Source organism: Euleptes europaea, chromosome 3 (assembly GCF_029931775.1).
Source record: "Euleptes europaea isolate rEulEur1 chromosome 3, rEulEur1.hap1, whole genome shotgun sequence".
Lineage (NCBI taxonomy): Eukaryota > Metazoa > Chordata > Lepidosauria > Squamata > Sphaerodactylidae > Euleptes > Euleptes europaea.
In genome coordinates, this window is record NC_079314.1 from 17,382,364 (window position 1) to 17,403,585 (window position 21,222).

The 21,222-nt window shown below is 50.1% G+C and overlaps 2 protein-coding genes across 2 annotated transcripts in view; one reads left to right on the top strand and one right to left on the bottom strand.

The window, feature by feature from the left end:
- Positions 1-2,175: 2,175 nt before the first annotated feature.
- NFKBID (NFKB inhibitor delta) lies at positions 2,176-14,810 on the top strand. The gene is made up of 11 exons (XM_056846407.1): positions 2,176-2,226; positions 4,402-4,435; positions 6,833-7,143; positions 8,318-8,532; positions 9,331-9,436; positions 10,794-10,940; positions 12,053-12,104; positions 12,224-12,369; positions 13,304-13,414; positions 14,489-14,653; positions 14,742-14,810. Exons 1-11 carry the CDS (start codon positions 2,176-2,178, stop codon positions 14,808-14,810), a joined length of 1,407 nt encoding a protein of 468 aa, XP_056702385.1.
- Positions 14,811-18,539: 3,729 nt separating this feature from the next.
- Positions 18,540-21,222, bottom strand: part of NPHS1 (NPHS1 adhesion molecule, nephrin) — a 62,850-nt gene continuing 60,167 nt past the window's right edge. The window contains exons 26-28 of the mRNA XM_056846408.1: positions 20,157-20,256; positions 19,867-20,009; positions 18,540-18,674 (exon numbers count right to left, since the gene is read on the bottom strand). Of these exons, the coding sequence (XP_056702386.1) occupies positions 18,540-18,674; positions 19,867-20,009; positions 20,157-20,256 (378 nt within the window). The remainder of the gene's footprint in view (positions 18,675-19,866; positions 20,010-20,156; positions 20,257-21,222) is intronic.

Here is a 21,222-nt window from a genome sequence, read left to right on the forward strand (position 1 = left end):
AGTCCATTAATAGGAAGCCGGTCAGTTCAAAGGTGTCGGTAATGATATAGCTCATTGATCTTCATAGTAGCCAAGTGTCTATAGTGATTCATCAGTTCCCAAGGCTGCAGAAGACTACAGAAGAAATGAGATCTCAGGATGTCTCCTGGTTTCACTTTTCAGAAAAAGCTTCCTCAGTCTCACCGAATAATTGCTCACAAATCTTGTCTTTCAAAAAATGTTTACATAATTTCCGCATTATGCGTTGGGAGATTTAATTTTCTTTGTAGTGGGTTTCAGGAAAAGTGTTAATTAGGCTTACACCATCGTGCTGGATATTTACTACTTGCATGGGGATGCTGGTTATCAGCATAGGTTGTTTTATGTTTTGTATAGCTGCTACTTAGGGTTGCCAGGTTGGCTGGAGATCTCCTGGGATTAGAACTGATCTCCAGGCAACAAAGACTAGATCCCTGGAGAAAATGGCTCCTTTGGAAGGTGGACTCTGTGGCATTATAGCCCATGGAAATCCCTCCCCAAACCCCGCCCTCCTGAGGCTCCACCCCCAAAATCTCCAGGTATTTCCCAACATGGGAGAAGAAGAGTTGGTTTTTATATGCCGACTTTCTCTACCTTTTAAAAGGAGAATCAGACTGGCTTACAATCTCCTTCCCCTCCCCACCTTGTGACATAGGTGGGGCTGAGAGTGTGTGACTAGCCCAAGGTCACCCAGCTGGCCTCATGTGCAGGAGTGGCAAATCAAACCTGGTTGTCCAGATTAGAGTCCACCACGCTTAACCACTACACCATACTGGAAGGTGGACTTTATGGCATTAAACCCCATTGAAGGCCCGCCCTTCGCCAAACCTGGTCCTCCTCAGGTTCCACCCTCAAAATCTCCAGGTATTTCCCAACCTGGAGCTGGCAACCCTTCCTGTGTGCACAGGAAGCTGGATATCTGGATGGCCTGAACTTCTAAGCCCTACAGAAGTAGGATGTAGAAGTAGGGTGTAGAACCACTACACCATGCTGGCTCCCCTGGGGCTGGCAACCCTATTTCTGCTGAAGCCGATCAAGAGAGCCTCGGTCCACTCAGGGTGGCCAAAGCCCTCAGCCTCCGATTTAGTTAGATCGGCAGTTCCCAAACTGTGCAGGTGATTTCCGTACAGTGAAGATATCCCAGCGTTTTCTCTTTGCTGCTATGGCTGCTGACTCAGCATGGTCCCAGTAGGGTTTCCACACAGCTGATTCCCCTGTATTTTCCTGGCCTGCAGAAGCCGAGGAAGGGGTACGCTTTGGGTTTTCCTGCAATAATCGGTCACGGACAAATCACGTTAGTGCTATTATGCTGTAGTGATTTTGTCAGCGACCAGTGGTGTAGGGGGTGGCTGTCGTGGTGGGGCTAGCCAAGGAAAATGGCAGAGATGTGGGCCGTGCCATGAAAGGGCCGCGCTGTCCCAGCCCCACAGCCGCTCCCTTGGCTTTCCTGCAAATCTTTCTCGACGGGCCATTGTCAAGAATATTTAGGAAGGCTTGCAGACAACCCAGGGAAAATTTATTTACTTAATTTGTTGTAAATATATTGTGCCTTTCTCCCCAGTGGGGACAGGAAATGGCTCACTTACAACAGTGTCCTCTCTGTTTTACCCTCACAACAACCCTGTGAGGTAGGTTTGGCGGAGAGTGTGTGACTGGCCCAAGGTCGCCCAGCAAGCTTCACAGAAAAGCCGGGCGGTGCACAACCTCCATGATGATCTGTGGATGAGGAAGGGGAAAAACCTCACCCCACTGATTTGATTTGATTTATTGGATTTATAGGCCGCCCTTTCCTGGCCAAGCTAGGCTCAGGGCGGCTAACAACCTTTGAAAGCAACACTGGCCCAAATAACAGAATGACCACAGGGTTTTCTGTTGTGCCACTGGGGAGAAAATGCTAATTAGAAGGTTCCTACTATGCGCCTAGAGTATGTGCCGACAATGGAGGGCATCTGTTGTGACTCTGCATGAATCACTGAGTCGAAGAGGTGATTCCGCTGTCTTTCTGCACTAGGTGCGGTGGCGGGTTCGTTCATACTGCAGAGAGATTGCAGTATGACCTGTTCTCGGCATCAGGCTGCCCTGCCGTGCCTCTGCCTGAGTTGCTGCTCTGGCCTTCCCTCCTTCCATTCAGGGGGTGCTAGCAACTCATGTAGAAACATGGAGAAAGGGGGAGTAGGCTTTCATATTCTGAAAGTGAACTTTCGACAGGTACCGTTAGAGCAGATACGATTGTGTTCCCATAGCTCCCATTCATTTCTGTGGGGCTCGCGCAGGAGAGGTGACCGTCGGCCTCTTGCCCCATGTGTTGGGGGGCACAGTTTGAATCTTCCGTTTCAGGCACTGAAACAGCTTGGGTTGGTTCTGCTCCTAGTAAGTTCAGGCGATCCTGACGTCTCTCTTTCACCTTGGCATAAGTGTTTATGTGGTCAATAGGAGCAGAGAAGCCCGTTGCGGGGTGGGGGGGGGGGGAGAGGCTTTTAGTCCTATTGAGAAGCTCTGTGACTGCCACCTGCTCATGAGGAGGTGGGGCCAAGGGTGGTTTTGAACCTCTCAAAATATAGGTGAAAGAGGAAACGCGAGTGATTCACACTTCCTGGACTCCACGTTTCTTCGAAACCTCTGAAATGGAACGTCTGCTGGGAGCCTTCGTACCTCTCGCTGTGAAGGCAGCAGAGCAAAATGTTCCACTCTACCAAAAGAGAGAGGCACAACTTGTTCCTGTCTCTCTTCTTCTCTCTCCCTGCCCTGCTTACATCATGGAGTTCAAGGAGGCACACGCGGGTTTCCCAAGAGGCCTGCTTAGCTTTGGCAAGGATCTGGCTTTATTTCAGGGCTTTCCGACTGCTCTAAATTCCTTTACTGCGATCAGAGGGTTTTCCCAGGATAACAACTCTGAGATAACCTCTGCAGCCCCAGCTCGTGGGCTGCAGTTCTGATTTCTAGCCTTTGCTGAGTTTCCCCGCAGACTAGGGGAAAGGTCTGTTGTCTAGAGATTCCCCACCCCGTGATGCTCTGATCTGTAGAGAGGGGTCCTAGTTTTGCATGCAGAAGGTCCCACCCAATCCCTGACTTCTCCAGAAAAGGATCTCTGGTGGCCCCTACTCTCCCCCTCCCAACAAAAAAAGCTACTGCCAGCCAGAGAAGACAAGACTGGAGGAGATATGTCGTTAAGAGTATCAGACTTCCATTGGGGGGACCTGGGTTCAAATCCTTACTAGGTGATGAAACTGATTTGGATTTCCTTTGGCCAGTCACTGTAAACCCAACCTACCTCACAGGGTTGTTGTGAAGCTAAACCATGGACGGGAGAACTGGCTGTACTGCCCTAAACTCTATACCATTGTATTACTACCTAGCACTGTAACTATGTTTCAGACTAGGTAGTTTCCGTGCCACTTAATGTTTAAAAGCTCATGCATTATTTCAGTTCTGTTTGAAAAGGTCTGTTTTGTTTTCTGATTTCTGTAGTCCAAACCCGATAGTATTGCTCGCTGGATGTCCCATCCTGTGGATTGTATTTGATTTACACTATAGAATCTGCTTTAGCAAGAAAAGCGGAGTATAAATAAACACAATAAAAAAGAAAAAATTTATGGAGGAAGGGTGGTATAAAAGTATATTATGTGGATTGTCTGACTCTACATAAAGAAGCATCATTTTGGTCATTTATGCATGGGTACTTTCACTCACATTCACTCCCAGTCTGTCTCGGTTGTTCCTTGGAGTTATGCTTGCGTTTTCCGTCCATTAGAGATGACCTTGGTGCCAGCCCTCACAAATCCTGGGACTTCCCGTTCCTCTATTAACCTGATTCTTCCATCTCCCCTGAGCTCAGCATGGGTGAAATCCCCATGCATAAGGCAAAGCGCGGGACATGCAAGCTTGGTTTCTCTCACAGCCAATTACAAAGCAGTGTGTAATGAGGCAGGGTTTCAAATGCTTCCTGTTTCCTTGGAGCTGTTTCTGAGCAGAAGAAAGGCTTTTTGAAACCAAGGCTTGGATTTCTGTCTTCCCCCCCCCCCTTTCAGATTGCTTTGTTTTTTGTTCTTACAATGCTTTTTAATGCAGCAGTTGGGTTTGGGGGAGGATTTTCTCTCACAGTAAGCTCTACAAAGTAAGCCAATTACAAAGGAGCATTTAAAGGGACGGGGACTTGATTTGAGTTTGGAAACTGCTGGTGCAGAGCAGGAAAGTGTGGGTCTAGCGAGCAACGAACCTCATGCATAAAAGACCAAATATGTATATTCTGCATTCTCATGAACTGGGAAGCCGGATACCAGTGAATTAGGGTCAGAGAAGGCTCCTGCCAGGGACATTAGGGGCATCCAGCCAGACATCTTGTGTTGACTAGACTCATTACCGAATCTTTCTCTTCCTTTCCAGGTCCCGCCAGTGGCTTCAGAAGCCAGCCAGCCAGGTGAGTGAATGTTTTCGTTCGTTCCCACTGGCGCCAGAGACCCCACAAGCTCTCCCGTGATTTATCCCATGATTTTTTCAAACTCTTTCAAGGGAGGAGGAATCTCAGTCAAAATCTCCCCAGATGTACCCAGAGCGACATTCCCTCATGCCTTCTACTTAGGGATAAGTTTAGGAAAAGATATGTACGGGGTTACATGGCTGTTCAACTGATTTAAAATGCAAAAAAAAAAAAGGCACTTTATTGCCATGATTTACTTCCAGCATGGGAAATCAGCACCATGGTTAGCATGTGGATTCATGTCCCAGTGAAGATGCATTTGAGCTGATAGAGAGGATCTCAAGCCCATATCTTTCCTTCTACTGTTATCCTTTTTACTCCCACAGTCCTGATTTCCTGACAGCAGCATGGTATAGTGGTTAAGACCAGTGGAAAACCAGGTTTGATTCCCTGCTCCTCCACGTGAGCGGCAGACTCTGATCTGGTGAACTGGGTGGGTTTCCCCACTCCTTCACATGAAGTCTGCTGGGTGACCTTGGGCTAGCCGCAGTTCTGTCAGAACTCTGTCAGCCCCAACTACTTCACAAGGTCATGTTGTGGGGAGAGGAAGGGAAGGCGATTGCAAGCCGGTTTGAGACTCCTTAAAGGTAGAGACAAGCGGGGTATAAAAACGAACTCTTCTTCTTGGTCGGAGGGAATGGACACACATTTTCCACTTTTCATTAGCTGCCAGCCTGCGCTTGGGTAGCTTGACAGATCTGCCGGGCACTGCTGGCAAGATGACAGAAAATGTTGGAGTCATTCTCATGTGATTTGGAGGTCTCCTCTATTGCTTCTTGTATTGCTGATGAAACCCAGGCATGCACATGCCTAACCTAACCTTCTGCTACAATTCTGTTCCCACTGGTGCCTCTTCCCTTTAAAAAAGAAGCAAGTTTCTAGTCCTTATTATTGTAAAGGTACACTGGAAAGTGTGTGAGCAATAACTGCTGAGCTCTCAGAAGCCAGAGAGGTGGCTGAATCAACATTGCAGTCATAAGGAGATTTATATCCTTTTAAACCCGTTGAATTCAATAGACATGGGTGTAACTTCACTTGGTGGAAAGTTGCCATCAAGTCGCTGTCAACTTATGACAACCCTGAAGGCTTTTCAAGGCAAGAGAGGAACAGAAATGGTTTGCCGTTGCTTGCCTCTCCATAGCAACCCTGGACTTCTTTGGTGGTCTCCCATCCAACTGTTAACCAGGGCTGATCCTTCTTAGCTTCCAAGATCTGATGAGATTGGGCTAGCCTGAGCCCCACAGGTCAGGGCAACTCCACTTAAGAGGCTTAAGTGGATTTAGAAGGGTGTAACTCCACTTCCGATTGCATTGCCCGATTTCCTGTGGTCGGGAATTGGACTTCAGTGTACCAATTATGTAAAGATGTACAAATGGTAGGATACATTATGCAGAACAGGTATAGGTGCTTCAATAATGATCTTATTTAGAAAATTTGAAAGCCGCCTTTCCAGACTTTTTTGAGGCCGCTCACAACTGAACCAAAAAGCAAACACCAAGCTTGAGAGCCAGTGTGGAGTAGTGGCTGAGAGAGCGGTGGTTTGGAGCGGTGGACTCTGATCTGGAGAACCGGGTTTGATTCCCCCTCTCCTCCACGTGAGCGGCGGAGGCTAATCTGGTGAACTGGATTAGTTTCCCCGCTCCTACACATGAAGCCAGCTGGGTGACCTTGGGCAAGTTACAGCTCTGTTAGAGCTCTCTCAGCCTCACCTACCTCACAGGGTGTCGGTTGTGGGGAGGGGAAGGGGAGGTGAATGTGACCGGCCCAAGGTCACTCAGCAGGCTTCATGTGGAGGAGCAGGGAATCACACCTGGTTCTCCAGATTAGACCAACAAAAGAAAAGAGGGCCGCAGCAAACCAAACGAAGACAAAAAAACCAGCAGTTGGTGCAAGGGGGAAATATTTAATAATTAAACGTTCCCGTACCGCAGCTCTTAACCACTACACCACCAAGTCAATAGAAACAGATCATGCCCGTAAACACAAACGAATAAAACAAGCCAGCTCAATAAAATAAATAATTAACACCAAAGTCAATAAAAAATGCCAATAAAAAAGCAGCTAATAAAAGCAAGCCAGGACATCAAAGCGCATAAAGAAATAGATTGGCGTTAATTGGCAGAGACAATTTGACTTGTAGTCATCAGCATTTTTTTTCCTTTTGTCTTTCGCGTTCGGATTCCCTTGGCACACGATTTCCAATTGATAATAAGGGCACACCCAAATCGGTAACAAAGTCCTAGCTGTGTCCACCTTGCAATCCCGTGCCTCTCTGTGGCAGGAGGCCAACCTAACACTGTAAGACCTGCTTCTATGCCCTGTCTTCTCTTTACCCAGCTGAGCCCCCGTTCTTGGAGTCCCCTGGAGCAACGGAAGGGCGGGGACCCACACCCGGAACGACCGCGGCCCCAGAGTACCCCATCGCTGCCTTTCCAGCCTGGCAGCCAGATGCCACGGGCCAAACCTTCTTCCCGGACTGTCACTACCACTGCCTGGATGCCAAGAATTACCACCTCCAGCCGGCGGGGGCAGCGTATGGCATGATGAACCCCTTCCCCTCCATGGAAACTGGCGTTTACGGGGGCTCAGGGCCTGGAGGGGCCGAGGAAGCGTATGGTTCTAAAATGACACCGGTATTGGATTATGAGGTGAGAACAACTCAGGCAAGAGTGTCAGGTCATTTATACATGGGAGTTTGACCTGAGGTTCGTTGCTCGCTGGACCGCACTTTGCTGTTGGGAGTCTGTGCACCAGCAGTCTCCAAGCTCAAATCATGTCCCCACCCTTTAAATACTGCTTTGTAATTGGCTTACTTCATAGAACGTACTGTGAGAGAAAATCCCCTCCCCAAAAAACCCAGTTGCAGCTTAAAAAAGCATTTTAAGAATTAAAAAAACCCCGGAGCAATCTGAAATGGGGGGGAGAAATCCAAGCCCCAGTTTTAAAAAGCCTTTCTTCTGCTCAGAAGGAGCTCCGGGGAAGCAGGATTTGAATCTCCGCCTCTTTACACACTGCTTTGTAATTGGCTGTGAGAGAAGCCAAGCTTGCATGTGCCGTGCTTTGCCTTATGCATGGAGATTTCAGCCGGGCTGAGCTCAGGGGAGAGGGAAGAATCAGGTTCAGAGCGAGACAGGAAGTCCTGGGATTTGCGAGGGCTGGCAACAAGGTCATCTCTAATGGATGGAAAACTCGTGCATAACTCCAAGGAACAACCGAGACATACTGGGGGCAAAGTGAGTGAATACTCATGCATAAACGACCTCAGAGGGTTTTGTGTAGTGAATGATGAAGGCTCCAGCGGCAGAGAGGGTTGCCAGCTTCAGGATGGGACATTTATGGAGATTTGGGGGTGCAGCTAGGGGAGAACAAGGTTTGGGGAGGGGAAGAACCTCAATGGCATATATTGCCATAGAGCCCACTCTCCAGAGCATGCATTTTCTTCAGGGGAGTTGATCTCTGTCGTCTGGAGATTAACTGTAATTCTCTGAGATTTCCAGGTGCAGTCTGGAGGTTGGCAACCCTAGTCAGTAGGGTTGCCAGGTTTGGGTTGGAAATATACCTGGAGATTTGGGGGGTGTAGCATGAGGAGGGCTGGATTTGGAGAGGGGAGGGGCTTCCATGCCATTGAGTCCAAGTTCCAAAGCGACCCTTTTCTCCAGTGGAGCTGACCTCTGTCATCTGGAGATCAGTTGTAATAGCAGGAGACCTCCAGCCCCCACCTGGAGGCTGGCAACCCTGAGAGGGACTGATCTCTGGGAGGGGGGCTGTATGGCGGGGAGAGCCTGGCAGTGTTGCAACGTCTCTGTGCTTTCTGTGTCCCAGAAGTCAATCGCTGAACCCCAAGGCTCCAACCTCTACCCGCTTCCTGGGGACACCTGGATAGAGCCAGGAGGACAGAATACCTCTTGCTCCCTTCCCTCTGAGAATTATCCAGCCACTTTGGTGGAGATTGATCCAGGGGAGCTGGCCCAGGCTCGGGCGAAGATCCGGAATATGGAGCTAGCACAGCTGCTGCAGCAGGACGAAGACGGGGACATGTGAGTGTCGGCGCAGGTTGCTGATGGCCCAAAAAACTGTTTGAAATCCTAGCCTAACTATGACTAGCCCAAGGTCATCTAGCAAACTTTTGTAAAGTTTGCTAGGTCACCTAGCATACTCTTGTAAAATGCTAGTGCATCCGCCATGTCACTTCTATGAGGAGGAAGGGGTAGAAGAACAGTTGGTTTTTAAATGCCAACTTTCTCTACCACTTAAGGAAAAATCAAACCAGCTTACAATCTCCTTCCCTTCTTCTCCCCACAACACTCACCCTGTGAGGTAGGTGAGGCTGAGAGAGCTCTAAGAGAACTGGGACTAGCCCAAGGTCACCCAGCAGGCTTCATGTGGAGGAGTGGGGAAACCAACCCGGTTCACCAGATTAGAGTCCGCCGCTCATGTGGAGGAGTGGGGAATCGAACCCGGTTCTTCGGATTAGAATCCACGCCTCCTAACTACTACAGCACGCTGGGTCATTCCAGAGATGAGAAACTACCACTGAGAAAGCCCTTTCTCCAGCAGTCACCCATCAAGCTGGGACTACAGTTGCCGACTCCAGCTCGGAAAATTCCTGGCGATTTGGAAGAGGCTTGTGGAAAGGGCAGTTTAGGGAGGGAGCTCAGTAGGAATGTGATGCTGCGGAGTCCACCCTCCCAAGCTGCCATTTCCTCCAGAGGAGCTGGCCTTGGTAGTCTGGAGATCAATTGTAATTCCCGGAGATCTGCAGACCTCAGCTGAAGGTCAGAAACCCTACGCTCGAGTGTCTTAGTGGGCTTCTAATGGTTCTGTGTCTTCCACAGGCTCCTCCATCTGTTTGTGGCCCAAGGCCTCCGCCCGCTGGCTTACGCCGCAGCTGAGCTGCTCCGAGACTGCGGGCAGCTGGATGCCAAAGAGCACCGGGGGAAGGTGAGGCCGCTTTCTCTGTGCGCGGAGTCCAATGAGAGAGCTGTCTCCAAAGCAGAGCATTTCTAACGGTTCCTAGAAAAATGTATCTCTGCCCACTGGACCTGTGTCAATGCCAGAGTTTGCTATATGGTCATTAACTAATGGAACGTAGAACTGGGAAGGATGCCTGTCCAGCCAACAAGAATGTTGAGACTGCCACCAGTATTTTGAACAGAAACATTGTTCTTCGATGTGTGCATCTCTGCCACCACCTTCGCGCCCTGCTACCATCCCCAGCTTAGCAGGCTTTTGATGCGCTGCCCAAGTTGAAACTTGCTTGGCCAAAGACCCTGATGGGCTCAGTTGCACATGATGGTCTCTTGCAAATTTTGCTGCCAGGATTGTTTTGTCAAGAAGGAGGGTGGCATGTGGGGGAGACTTCAACCCCCTTTCCTCCTCTGCACTTTGTTCCCAATAAAAAGCCCTCCTCCGGGACTGCTTTTATCTCTAGCGCACCTCTCTAGGTTTACGTTTGCTGCGGCTCAGTGAAAGAGCATCGGCTTTGCAGGCTGGAGGTCCCAGGTTCAATCCCCAGCATCTCCAGTTAAAAGGAGCAGGTAGAAAGGGATGCGAAAGACCTCTGCTTGACACCCTAGAGAGGGGCTGCCAGTTTTAGTAGACAGTGCTGATCTTGATGGACCAGTGGTCTGACCTGGTTAAAAGGCAGGTTCTTGTACTTAAAAGAGTCCTAGATCTGTTCATGTGGTGGGTTTCAATTATGAGTGGAAAGCTACTGGCTGGACATTAGGGGGAAATGTTTACAGTAAGACTTGTTCCAACAGTGAAATCGGCAGCCTAGGGAGGTGGTGAGCTCCCCCTCACTGGCAGTCTTCAAGCAGCATCTGGACAAACACTTGTCAGGGATGTTCTAGGCTGATCCTGCATTGAGCAGGTGGTAGCACTAGATGGCCTGTTTGGCCCCTTCCAACTCAGATTCTTTTTTTTCTTTTTCTTTTTTTTTAATATATTTTTATTGCATTGGAGGTCATTTTACATCTCCATACCTTTATAATTACAATTTACACTTTCCTTCTTCCAATACAAATTTCCCCCTTCCCCCCCTTTCCCTCCCCCCACGGACCAATCCATAATATCATATTTTCAGCCATGAGCATAGCCTTTTTAGTTTTGCTAAAGTCTCTTCGTTGGCTTCTCCTCTCTTCACCCAATTAATGTATGGGTTCCACTTAGTCTTCAATTCCATTTCTTCTTCCAACTCTGATTCTATGCCCTACGATCATCCCAATGAAAGACTAGCCCTGGACTGTCTTCCCCTCCCTCCCCCGATGTAACTCTTTTCTGTCTCTCCTGTGCCCAGACTCCACTGCTCGTGGCGGCTGCAGCAAATCAGCCAGGAATTGTGAAAGACTTGATCACGCTGGGAGCTGACGTCAACGCGGTGGACCAGAAGGGCCAGACCGTGTTGCACTTCGGCGCCACCTATGGGCTGCCCAGTGTCATTGCTGTAAGCGTCGGTGGGGGAGATGGCAGATTCAGAGGGTAGATTCATGGCATTCCACTGAGCCCCCTCCCCAGACTCGTCCCTCCCCATGCATCGCCCCCCAAATCTTCAGGCGGTTCCCAAGCTGGAGTTGGCAACCCTAGCCCTGCTCTCCACCTTTTATCAGCTGGCATATAGAAATCTTCAGCATTTCCCGTCCCGTTATCCTCACGCTGGGGAGACTCATCCTTTGCTGAAGCCCTGCGTGGCGGAGCTGCGGCTACACTTTACTGCGGCCACTCGTGTGGTCGAAGCGGCAGATCGGCTTTTGAATGGGAGAGGGTCTTGCCAGCCCTAGCTAAGTGATCAGCCGCAGCCAGAGCATTCAAAACACTTGGCAGCTGCATGCCCACTTCTTCCCTGTGCTGGACTGCAGAGGATTTTAGCCAAAAGAGATGACTTCCTTACTCCAGCCAGGATTAAACCTCGAGAAGAACACGCAATGACAGTGTGGGACTTGCAAAGACATTGCAGTTTGCCCTGAGTCTATAAAACAGGGTGGGAAAGAAATAAAATGTTAATCCATGTGTCTATTAAAAGAGAAAGGACCTATATGCTTTGGATCCTAGCTGCTGGTCTGAATTTGGGGATTTATTGGTTGTCATTACCCTGCTATTGGCGGGTAACCTCTCACGGACACTTCACCATCCCCGCCAGTGCTCAATTGAGTGGCAGGAGAAAAATGGGAGGAAAGGATGTCATCAACGCATCAGTGTCACTTCTGGCTGAAACCCAAAAATGACATTAGCAGCAATCTAGGAATCATCTCTGTGGTTTTTCCCATAGATTGGGCAAAATCTTAGAGTGTCAGCAGCAGTGCTTCCAGGTTCCAGCCAAAAGTGACATTGATGCGTCACCAGCACCTGCAACCCCCGGAAGGCCTTTGGAGGGCAGGGCATGGGGGGGGAGAGTCTTCCAGGGGTTGCAGGTATGCACCAGCAACCCTAGGAGTTACAGTACAATCCCGCCATCTTCAATAGACTTAGGCCGTGCAATCCTAAGCACAGTCACAGCCTTCTGTCTCCTTGCCAAATGTACACATCAAATCAATCCTTTCTTGCCGGTTTCTTTTCCAGGCCGTTATGATGGCCGGTGTGTCTGTCAACGTGGAGGCCAGAAATTTCGAAGGTAAGACGACTGAGCTGCAGCAAATTCCCCAAAACCTGCAACTAGAGCCAGGCGAGGGGAGGCTGTGCCGCCGCCATGGTGCCTGGCTCTGAATTGCCCCGCTGCCCTTTCCCCAACAGGTCTGACCCCCTTGCACTGTGCCGTCCTCTCTCACAACACGGCCTTCCAGGCACAGGGCATGGAGCCGTTGCCTCAGCACCGCCTGCCGGATCTACTGCTCTGCCTCCAGCTCCTCCTGCAACTCGGGGCTGACTATAAGAGCCAGGTAAGGAGGAGGAGGCAGGTTGGATTGAGGGTCTCCCTTTCCTGCTGCCGAGGCCCAGGGCAGTTGGCCGGCCAGCCTGGCTGCTTGACCTCTGAGAGCCAGCGTGGTGTAGTGGTTAAGAGCAGGGGGTTGGAGCAGTGGACTCTGATCTGGAGAACCGGGTTTGATTCCCCACTCCTCCACATGAGCAGGGGAGGCTAATCTGGCGAACTGGATTTGTTTCCCCAATCCTGTCTTGACTGCCTATTACAGCATTGTGCAGGGGGTTGGACTAGATGGCCTCTAAGGACCCTTCCAACTTTTAACTCTTTTATGATTCTATAACACACTTCAGACATTGTTTCAGATTTCCCAGCTTGGGTAGCTAAAGACTGTTAAAAGAACTGAGTGTTTTTTCACTCTGCTGGAATGCACATGCATGAATACAGCAAATGTTTATTTAGTTGCCCAATAAATTGGAGGTACCTTTTCAGTATATCAAGAATCAATGGATTGGCTTAATAGATCAACTGGTGCACAGATTAAACGGGCCGCTCTCATTTTGAGTTCTGTGCCTTTGCATTCAATTGCGAAATACGATGCTTGAAAACTAGTTCTATAAGGATCCTTTTATCTCTCTCCAGCGTGGTGTAGTGGTTAAGAGCGGTGGTTTGGAGCTGTGGACTCTAATCTGGAGAACTGGGTTTGATTCCCCACGCCTCCACATGAGCGGCGGATGCTAATCTGGTGAACCCGGTTGGTTTCCCCACTCCTACACGTGAAGCCAACTGGGTGACCTTTAGCTAGTCACAGTTATCTTAGAGCTCTCTCAGCCTCGCCTACCTCACAGGGTGTCTGTTGTGGGGAAGGGAAGGTATTGTAAGCCAGTTTGATTCTTCCTTAAGAGGTAGAGAAAGTCGGTATATAAAAACCAACTTCTTCTCCTTCCTTGTAGGACCTGAAGAGCAGCAAGACTGTCCTGCATTTGGCTGTCCAGGCTGCAAACCTGCCTCTCGTCCAGTTCCTTCTCCAGCTGCCCGATCCCCAGAACTTCGTCAATATGAAGGTCAGCTGCTCAGACTTCCTGCTCTGGGGATGGAAGGGAGGGTTCACCGTCCTCCCCCACTCTATGGTGTTGGTAGCCAGGGGAGCTGAAGCAGTGCATTTAGGGTTCACCTTCCAAGAGATGGAAGGAGGGGTCACCTTCCGAGGAACGGAAGGAGAGCATAAGAAAAGCCCTGCTGGATCAGAGCAAGGCCCATCAAGTCCAGCAGTCTGTCCACACAGTGGCCCAACCAGGTGCCTCTAGGAAGCCCCCAAACAAGACGACTGTAGCAGCACCATCCTGCCTGTGTTCCACAGCACCTAAGATAATAGGCATGCTCCTCTGATCCCGGAGAGAAGGAAGTTTGCCCTTCCAAGGGATGGAAGGAGGGTTCATCGTCCTTCTCCCTCTATGGTGTTTGTAGCCGGTGAGCCGAAGCGGTGCATTTACAATTGCCAACTCCAGCTTGGGAAATTCCTGGAGATTTGGGAGCGGTGTTTGAGGAGGGGGGAAGGAGCTTAGCAGGCATGTGATGCCACACAGGAACCACCCTCCTCCAGTCTAGTTGTCATTCCACGGGTGCCCACCTTGAGGTTGGTAACCCCGAAGGTAGTTGAAGTACTTCATGCTTGGGCTGCGTGCTGTTTTTGTGTCACCGTGGCTTCCCAGTTGTGCTTACCCTAGCGGTATCGCACGGTTATGTGTAAAAACTGAGAGCAAGAGAGGCTTACCACATAGGAAAGTTTCTGCTGGCGGTGTCAGTGATGACACAGGTACTATCCAATAGGTGCCTGTCAGTGTCTAAAACATTTTTACAAACATTTGGCAAGAGCATTGATGGCCGCAGCATGAGGGAGGATGCAGTGCCCATTCCTTTCCACTGGTGCACCCCCCCACATGCCCTTCCCCAGTGGTGCCCCCTGGGAACACAGGTGGTGCAAAAATGAAACAGATGGGGAAGGGCACAGGACAGGTGGTAGGGGAGGTGCCTGTGTAGGGATCGGAGGCAGGGGGCCCCACCAGAAACCTTGGGCTCCAGCCACTGCCCCACCGCACCCGTACACTGACGCCAGTCTCCTTCTCTGTCCCCACCAGGCCCATGGGAACACGGCCCTGCATATGGCCGCCGGGCTCCACAAGCACCCCTTGCAGAAGCAGATTGTGCTTCTGTTGCTGCATCACTGGGCCGATCCCACGGCCCGGAACCTGGAGAACGAGCAACCCGTCCACCTGCTGGCTTCAGGGCCGGCCGCCGAGGAGGTGAGCAGGATTGCATGCCAGGGTCGGTAACATCAGAGGGTGGGTCAGGCAGGTGCCACGGAGACTGACTTTATCTCCTCTTCTCCAGCTGCGCCAGCTGCTCCGGAGCCGCCGCCCGGGCGCTGCCGGGCTGACTCCTCTCCTGTCTGGTCCGTGATGGGCCCCGCTCCACGACTGGAAGGACTGCCAACGGTTTCTCAGCTGCTTCAAGAGGGACTGAAAGGATGTGGGTGTTGTGTTGTTTTGAGTTTGCATGTTTTTCACAGCAGCAGCGTCTTACCTGTTTCTATTTAACTAACTTATTGGGTAGGGGGTTTACACCTGGCTTTTTTTGACTGATACTGGCAAAACAATTGCCCTATCAATGGTACCCCTGTTGGTGCACAATTCTCTCCCCCTTTGGGGACATCTTGCTGCATCAGATGGGGTTGACGGGAAGAGATCTGTCTTGTTCCTTGCCTTTTGCCACCCCTTTGCTGGTGGCAGCAACCGTGAGCATGTCTGCTCAGATGTAAATCCCACTTTATTCCATGGGGCTTACTCCCCGGAAAGGATTCTTCAGATCGTAACTGGCATTAGCTGGGGAACAAGTACAATCTCCTGTGACCCGCAAAGAAATTTCTCTGTATGAGAGTACAAATTTCTTCCTTCAGCATTCTGGCTGCCAACCTGCCGCCAGTTGCCCCAGGTACAAAGAAAGTCAGGTCCTTCCCTGCCCGTCCATAGCACTTTTATCATTTCTATGAAATGAGTTCTCTCCCTTCCCTGATCCACAGCCATTTATCATTTCTATGAAATGAGTTTTATCTGAACCATATTGGTTTATTAAAAATGTGGTCATATAACATGGGGCTGGGCTGCCTCGTAAATGGCACCCTGACCTAGCCAAAAGAATTCGGCCCACCCCATTTCAGTGGCTGGTCCAGAACTTAAGAGAATGCTTTTTTAAAAAAAAAGAAGTGCACAGAAAAGAAAAATTCCAGCAACTGTAGTTTCTCTGATCTGTGGTACAGGAACTACAAAAATAACTGCTGGCAAAAATTCTTTCTCTTTAACTCTTAAGGCATACCACAGACTGAAAAAATGGTTTCAAAGTCATCCCCTTTTCCTAGGGAATCCTGGAAATTGTAGTTTTGTGACAGGGGTCACTAGGGTCTCTAGCAAGAAAGCCCTTAGGACTCTGTCAAATGACAGTTCCCAGGATTCTTTGGGAAGAGACCATCAAAGTGGTATAAGCATGATAGGTTTATAATGTAGATATGCCCGTAGAAGGTACAAACCCCTCTTGGGATACATGAACCTGCTGATGCCACCATCATGTTATGCTCCGAAGAGCCTGAGGCAGATATTATTTCAGCGTTACCCTCTGGTGCTTAGAACTGTTCCTGAGGCCCTGGGCAAAGCAGGGCTTTCAGCAGTCTTAAGCTGCAGGGATAAACACTGCGTGTTTTTAAAAAATAGGCTCCGGCCTGCATGACACCTTCTCACAGCATCTGTGCCCAGAAACCTGTAGCCAGGTCCCTGGTTTTATTCAGAGCCCCGGAAGGCTCTCTACGGCTCAATGCCAAGGAAGGCAGTCCGTTTCTGCAACGGCACTGCCTTCCTTCCACTGGAGGCGGCTGTATCCCCACAAAGTGGGAAACCAAATCCCCCTCTGTTTCCTTTCCCCCGCAAAAAAAAAAAAAATACGCGGTCTCTCCTTTCGCAGAACAGCGTTTTCCCGTCCGCCAAATGTCCTTGCTGTAATGTCCTGTAAAGAGTTGACGGGCGTGGCTCTCCTTGCGTCCCGCCTCAGGTGGCCAGACTCGAGACCAACCTCTGAGCTTCTCAGAGGCTGTTACTGCACAGGGACGATTCCGCGTTGTACACGCCCTGCCATGACAGTCACAGCAGCTATGGACTATCCACATGGGGTTCTTCTCCAATTTTCTCTCCCCACCCACTCAGGCCGAGCATCCTCCCCGCCCCCCTGGCTTAAAAAAATGGTAGCAGGTACAGGTTGAGTATCCCTTATCCGGACATCCAATCTCTGGATTGACCCGAAAACCGGACCTTTTGAGCTGGCTTGCAGGTAGATCCGCATGGATCTGGCTCACATCCTCGCCACCCGGCCTCTCCGAAGTCTGGCGAGATAGTTACACCTTTGCTTTCTGATGGTTCAATGTACACAACATTATTAAAATATGTTTAAAATTGCATTCAGGATATGTGTAACTAAAACAACAGTGGAATCAGCTACCCAGGGAGGTGGTGAGCTCCCCCTCACTGGCAGTCTTTAAGCAGAGGCTGGACAAGGACTTGCCAGGGATGCTCCAGGCTGATCCTGCATTGGGCAGGGGGTTGGACTAGATGGCCTGTAGGGCCCCTTCCAACTCTATGATTCTATGAAACACAAATGAATTTGGGTCCCATCCCCAAGATATCTCATTATGTATATGCAAAAATACCAAAAATATTCCAAAATACGGAAAAGATCCAAAATACGAACCACTTCTGGTCCTAAGCAGATAAGGGATACACAACCTGTATATTGCTATAGTGTTATACCTACTACCAATTTATTTAGCTGTCAAAAAAGTCCTGCCTGAAAGAATGGTAGGCACAAGGAGGAAAATGTAGGTGGAGAGGGTTGGAAATCACCTTCCAGTCCACATGTGGGCTAACCCATTTTGACTCTGATGTTTCTGGAAATATCTGCTGAAAGCAGTTTCCAGAAATGTCTGAGTCGAGGGACACTGCAAAAGGAAGACTTCCTGTGGATGCTCCCCAAAAAACCCCACTGTGGTTCAAAAGCTGGGGCAGAACAATTCCTCCATAGTGGGAGCAGCTGCGAAGCAGGGGGAGAATCTTGGTCAATGCTGCTTCTCCTGTCACATATGCTATAGACGCCGCTGCAGCTGCAGTTCTCCCCACCCAGATAAGGAGGAGTTGAAGCAATTGTCTCTGTTCAAAGCTTTCCCACTCTCCCATGCGCCTGACTATGTTCGGTGAGCTGAATACTCTCCAGGCCTATGCTAAAGAAAGGATCGAATCGAGCGGGGGAGAGGAGATGGGAAAAGCTGGTGACAAAACCCACATGTTATTGTAACAGAGATGAGCTCATTTGCAGCAATAAAAAAAAAACGTTGTTATCTTCCAGCTGGCTCTGTGTCGTCGCTGTTCTCCTCCCCGCACAACTTGCGCGCCGGCCACGGTCCATCGCCCCCCTCCCACACCGCCTCCTGCCCACTTAGTCCAACCTCCCTGGACAAGACCAGAGAGAGTCTAGAGAAAAGAGCTGGAAGGACCAAGATATGTGATCAGGAGCTGTTTATTTTACAAATGTAGAAATCCCTCTCCCCGCCTCCCCCCGCAGGGCTGAACAGTCCTGTTGCTCTTTGATATGAGGAACCCCCCGCCCTGCATGCACACACAGCTCTCCTTCCCCCCCTCCTCTGCAGCATTCGGAGCCCCCATGGGGTGGAAAAGGTGTTTTTAAAGGTTCATGTCCCTACGATAACATTTGACTACAAATAAGTGGGTTCTAGATCAAATCGAGCCTGAACTCACCCTAGAAGCTAAAATGACCAAACTGAGGCTATCGTACTTTGGTCACATTATGAAAGGGGTCGAGTCACTGGGAAAGAGAATAACGCTAGGAAAAGTGGAAGGCAGCAGGAAAAGAGGAAAACCCAACATGAGATGGATTGACTCTGTAAAGGAAGCCACGGCCCTCAGTTTGCAAGACCTGAGCAAGGCTGTTAACGATAGGATGTTTTGGAAGTGTCTAGACGGGCACTTAACACACGCACAGGAAAAGGGGTCAAGCACCCTGCTACAACATTTCACTACGAGGGGTCGAGCACCGTGTCCTGACGCGTGTCCAACGTAAAGTGTCTTTTGGCCCTCAGACCAGTTCCCCTAGATGCTCAAAAGGCAACGCCCTGTCCCTGCTGAGTGGTGGAGAATCGGCGACGGAGTCGTAAATTGGCATGATCTCCTCGTAGCCCGCCAGTGATCTTCTGCTCTGCTGATAGGGTCCCTAGGCACAAGGGTCAGTGTGAATATATGAACACACCCAAGGTTCCTTATACCAAATCAGACCCTTCGTCCATCAAAGTCTGTTCTGGTTACTCGGACTGGCAGCTACTCTCCAGGGTCTCAGGTAGAAGAAGAGTTGGTTTTTCTATGCCAATTTTCTCTTCCTTTTTGTAAGAAGAATCAAACCAGCTTACAATCTCCTTCCCTTCCTCTCCCCGCTACAGACACCTTGAGAGGTAGGGGGGGGCTGAGAGAGTTCAGAGAGAGCTGTGACTGGCCCAAGGTTACCCAGCAGGCTTCTTGTGTCGGAGTGGGGAAACCAACCCAGTTCTCCAGATTAGGGCCCACCACTCTTAACCACTATACCATGCTGGCTCTCACATCACCTACTGCCAGATCTTTTAACCGGAGATGCCAGGGATTGAACCTGGGACCTTCTGCATGCCAAGCAGATGCTGTGCCACTGAGCCACAGCCACTTCCACCCTTCCCCATGCTATTGTCATAGCACCAAGAACCAGGGCCATTAAGAAAACCTGCACATTCCAGAATATAGTCACACCGGACCACAAAAGGATGGCAAGAGGGCAGTTTATGAAGCGCCAGTCCAGCCATGGCTTGTTGCCATGACAGCAACTAAAACCCTTTGCACATTCGCCTGACTGATACCCCCAGCTGAGGTCAAACAAACTTCATGTTCTGGAGTCAGCTGGTGGGCCACTTCCTCAAAAGGAGACCACTGGACCAGTTAATCCTCGGTCTAATCCATTAAGGCAGTTTCTACTTTGGGCAACACAGCAGCTGTGCTCCAGCCTGGGCCAAAATCTGCAATATCTGACTTGTTTGTTTTCATTTTAAGGAGTCACAGGAACACATGAAGCTGCCTTGTACTGAATCAGACCCCCGGTCCATCAAAGTCAGTATTGCCTACTCAGACCGGCAGCTGCTCTCCAGGGTCTCAGGCAAAGGTCTTTCCCATCACCTACTTGCCTAGTCCCTTGAACTGGAGATGCCGGGGATTGAACCTGGGACCTTCTGCATGCCAAGCAGATGCTCTACCACTGAGCCTGGAAGAGGGGAAATGGGAGCCCACAGCAATGGGAAGGAGGCGGTCTCCCTGCCCTGCTCAGAAGAGGGAAACAGATTCGTATCCGTTCTCCTTGTCTCTCACCCATCCTTTCCCTAAATTCTCACCTCATACTCAGAGATCCACGGTGCATCTTCCGGGTACCAGGCATGGTAAAGCGGTCCCTTTCCCTTGTATTTTGGGGATGCCATCACTTCTTCATACTCATGGGGCTCTGGGGAGCTGAGCCACGGGGGTAATCCGGAGGGCTCTGCCAAGACAAAGTAACCCCCTCTTTCAGGATTTAGAGCATGGGGATTTGGGAGCAGGTAATGTGGACCTAAGTTATGGGGATGTAGCTTAGGGGTTGGACTGGGGAGGTGATGGGGGGGGGGGGAAGTAGCCAGGTCTCACCCACCCATAATGCTGGCATCAGTCTCGCTCTCGGCATGGCGGCCCAGCCGGGACCAGGGCTGTGCCGTGGCTGCAGAGCCGGTTGTTGTCTCGACAGAGCTACCCTGGCAAGAGAAGCACATAACCATGTCTGGAGCAACAAGGAAAAATGGTAATGCCTGTATACATATAGTGTTGCATAGTGGCTAGTGTTGGATGAGGAGTGGGCAGACTCCGATTCAAGTCCACACTCAGCAGTTCAGTTCGCTGGGTGATCATGGGCCAGTGTCTCTCGGCCTAGCCTACTTCACAAGGTTGTTATGATGGTAAAACGGACAAGGGAGAACCAGCCAGGTCCACAGCCGTTTATTTATTCATTTATTTACTTCACATATACCCTGCCTCTCTCCCCCAGTGGAAACCCAAAGCACCTTTCAACATCATTCTTCGCTGGTTTATCTTCACAACAACCCTGTGAGGTAGGTTAGGCCGAGAGTGAGCGATTGGCCCAAATGTCACCCAGTGAGCTTCCTTGGCAGAGTGGACATTTGAACCTGGCTCTCCCAGATCCTAGTCTGAATTGAAACCACTATACCCCACTGGAGGAAGAGTGGAGGAGGAGGAGGAGGAGAAGAGTTGGTTTCTATATGCCGACTTTCTCTACCACTTAAGGGAGAATCAAACCAGCTTACAATTACCTTCCCTTCCCCACAAAAGACACCCTGCGAGGTAGGTGGGGCTGAGAGAGCTCTAAGAGAGCTGTGACTAGCCCAAGGTCACCCAGCTGGCTTTGTGTGTCGGAGTGGGGAAACAAATCCAGTTCACCAGATTAGCGTCCACCACTCATGTGGAGGAGTGGGGAATCAAACCCGGTTCTCCAGTTCAGAGTCCACCACTCCAAACCACCGCTCTTAACCACTACACCACTCTGGCTCTCTCTCTCTCACACACACACACACCCTTACAGTAAGCCTGTGGGACATTTACCCTTTGGATGAGTAACTTTCTAGGGAGGGGGGATTTTTTTTTTAGTTCCCTCTGCGACCTCTTTCAGCAGCTGCAAGTGTTCCCAAAGGGTCCACTGTAATTTT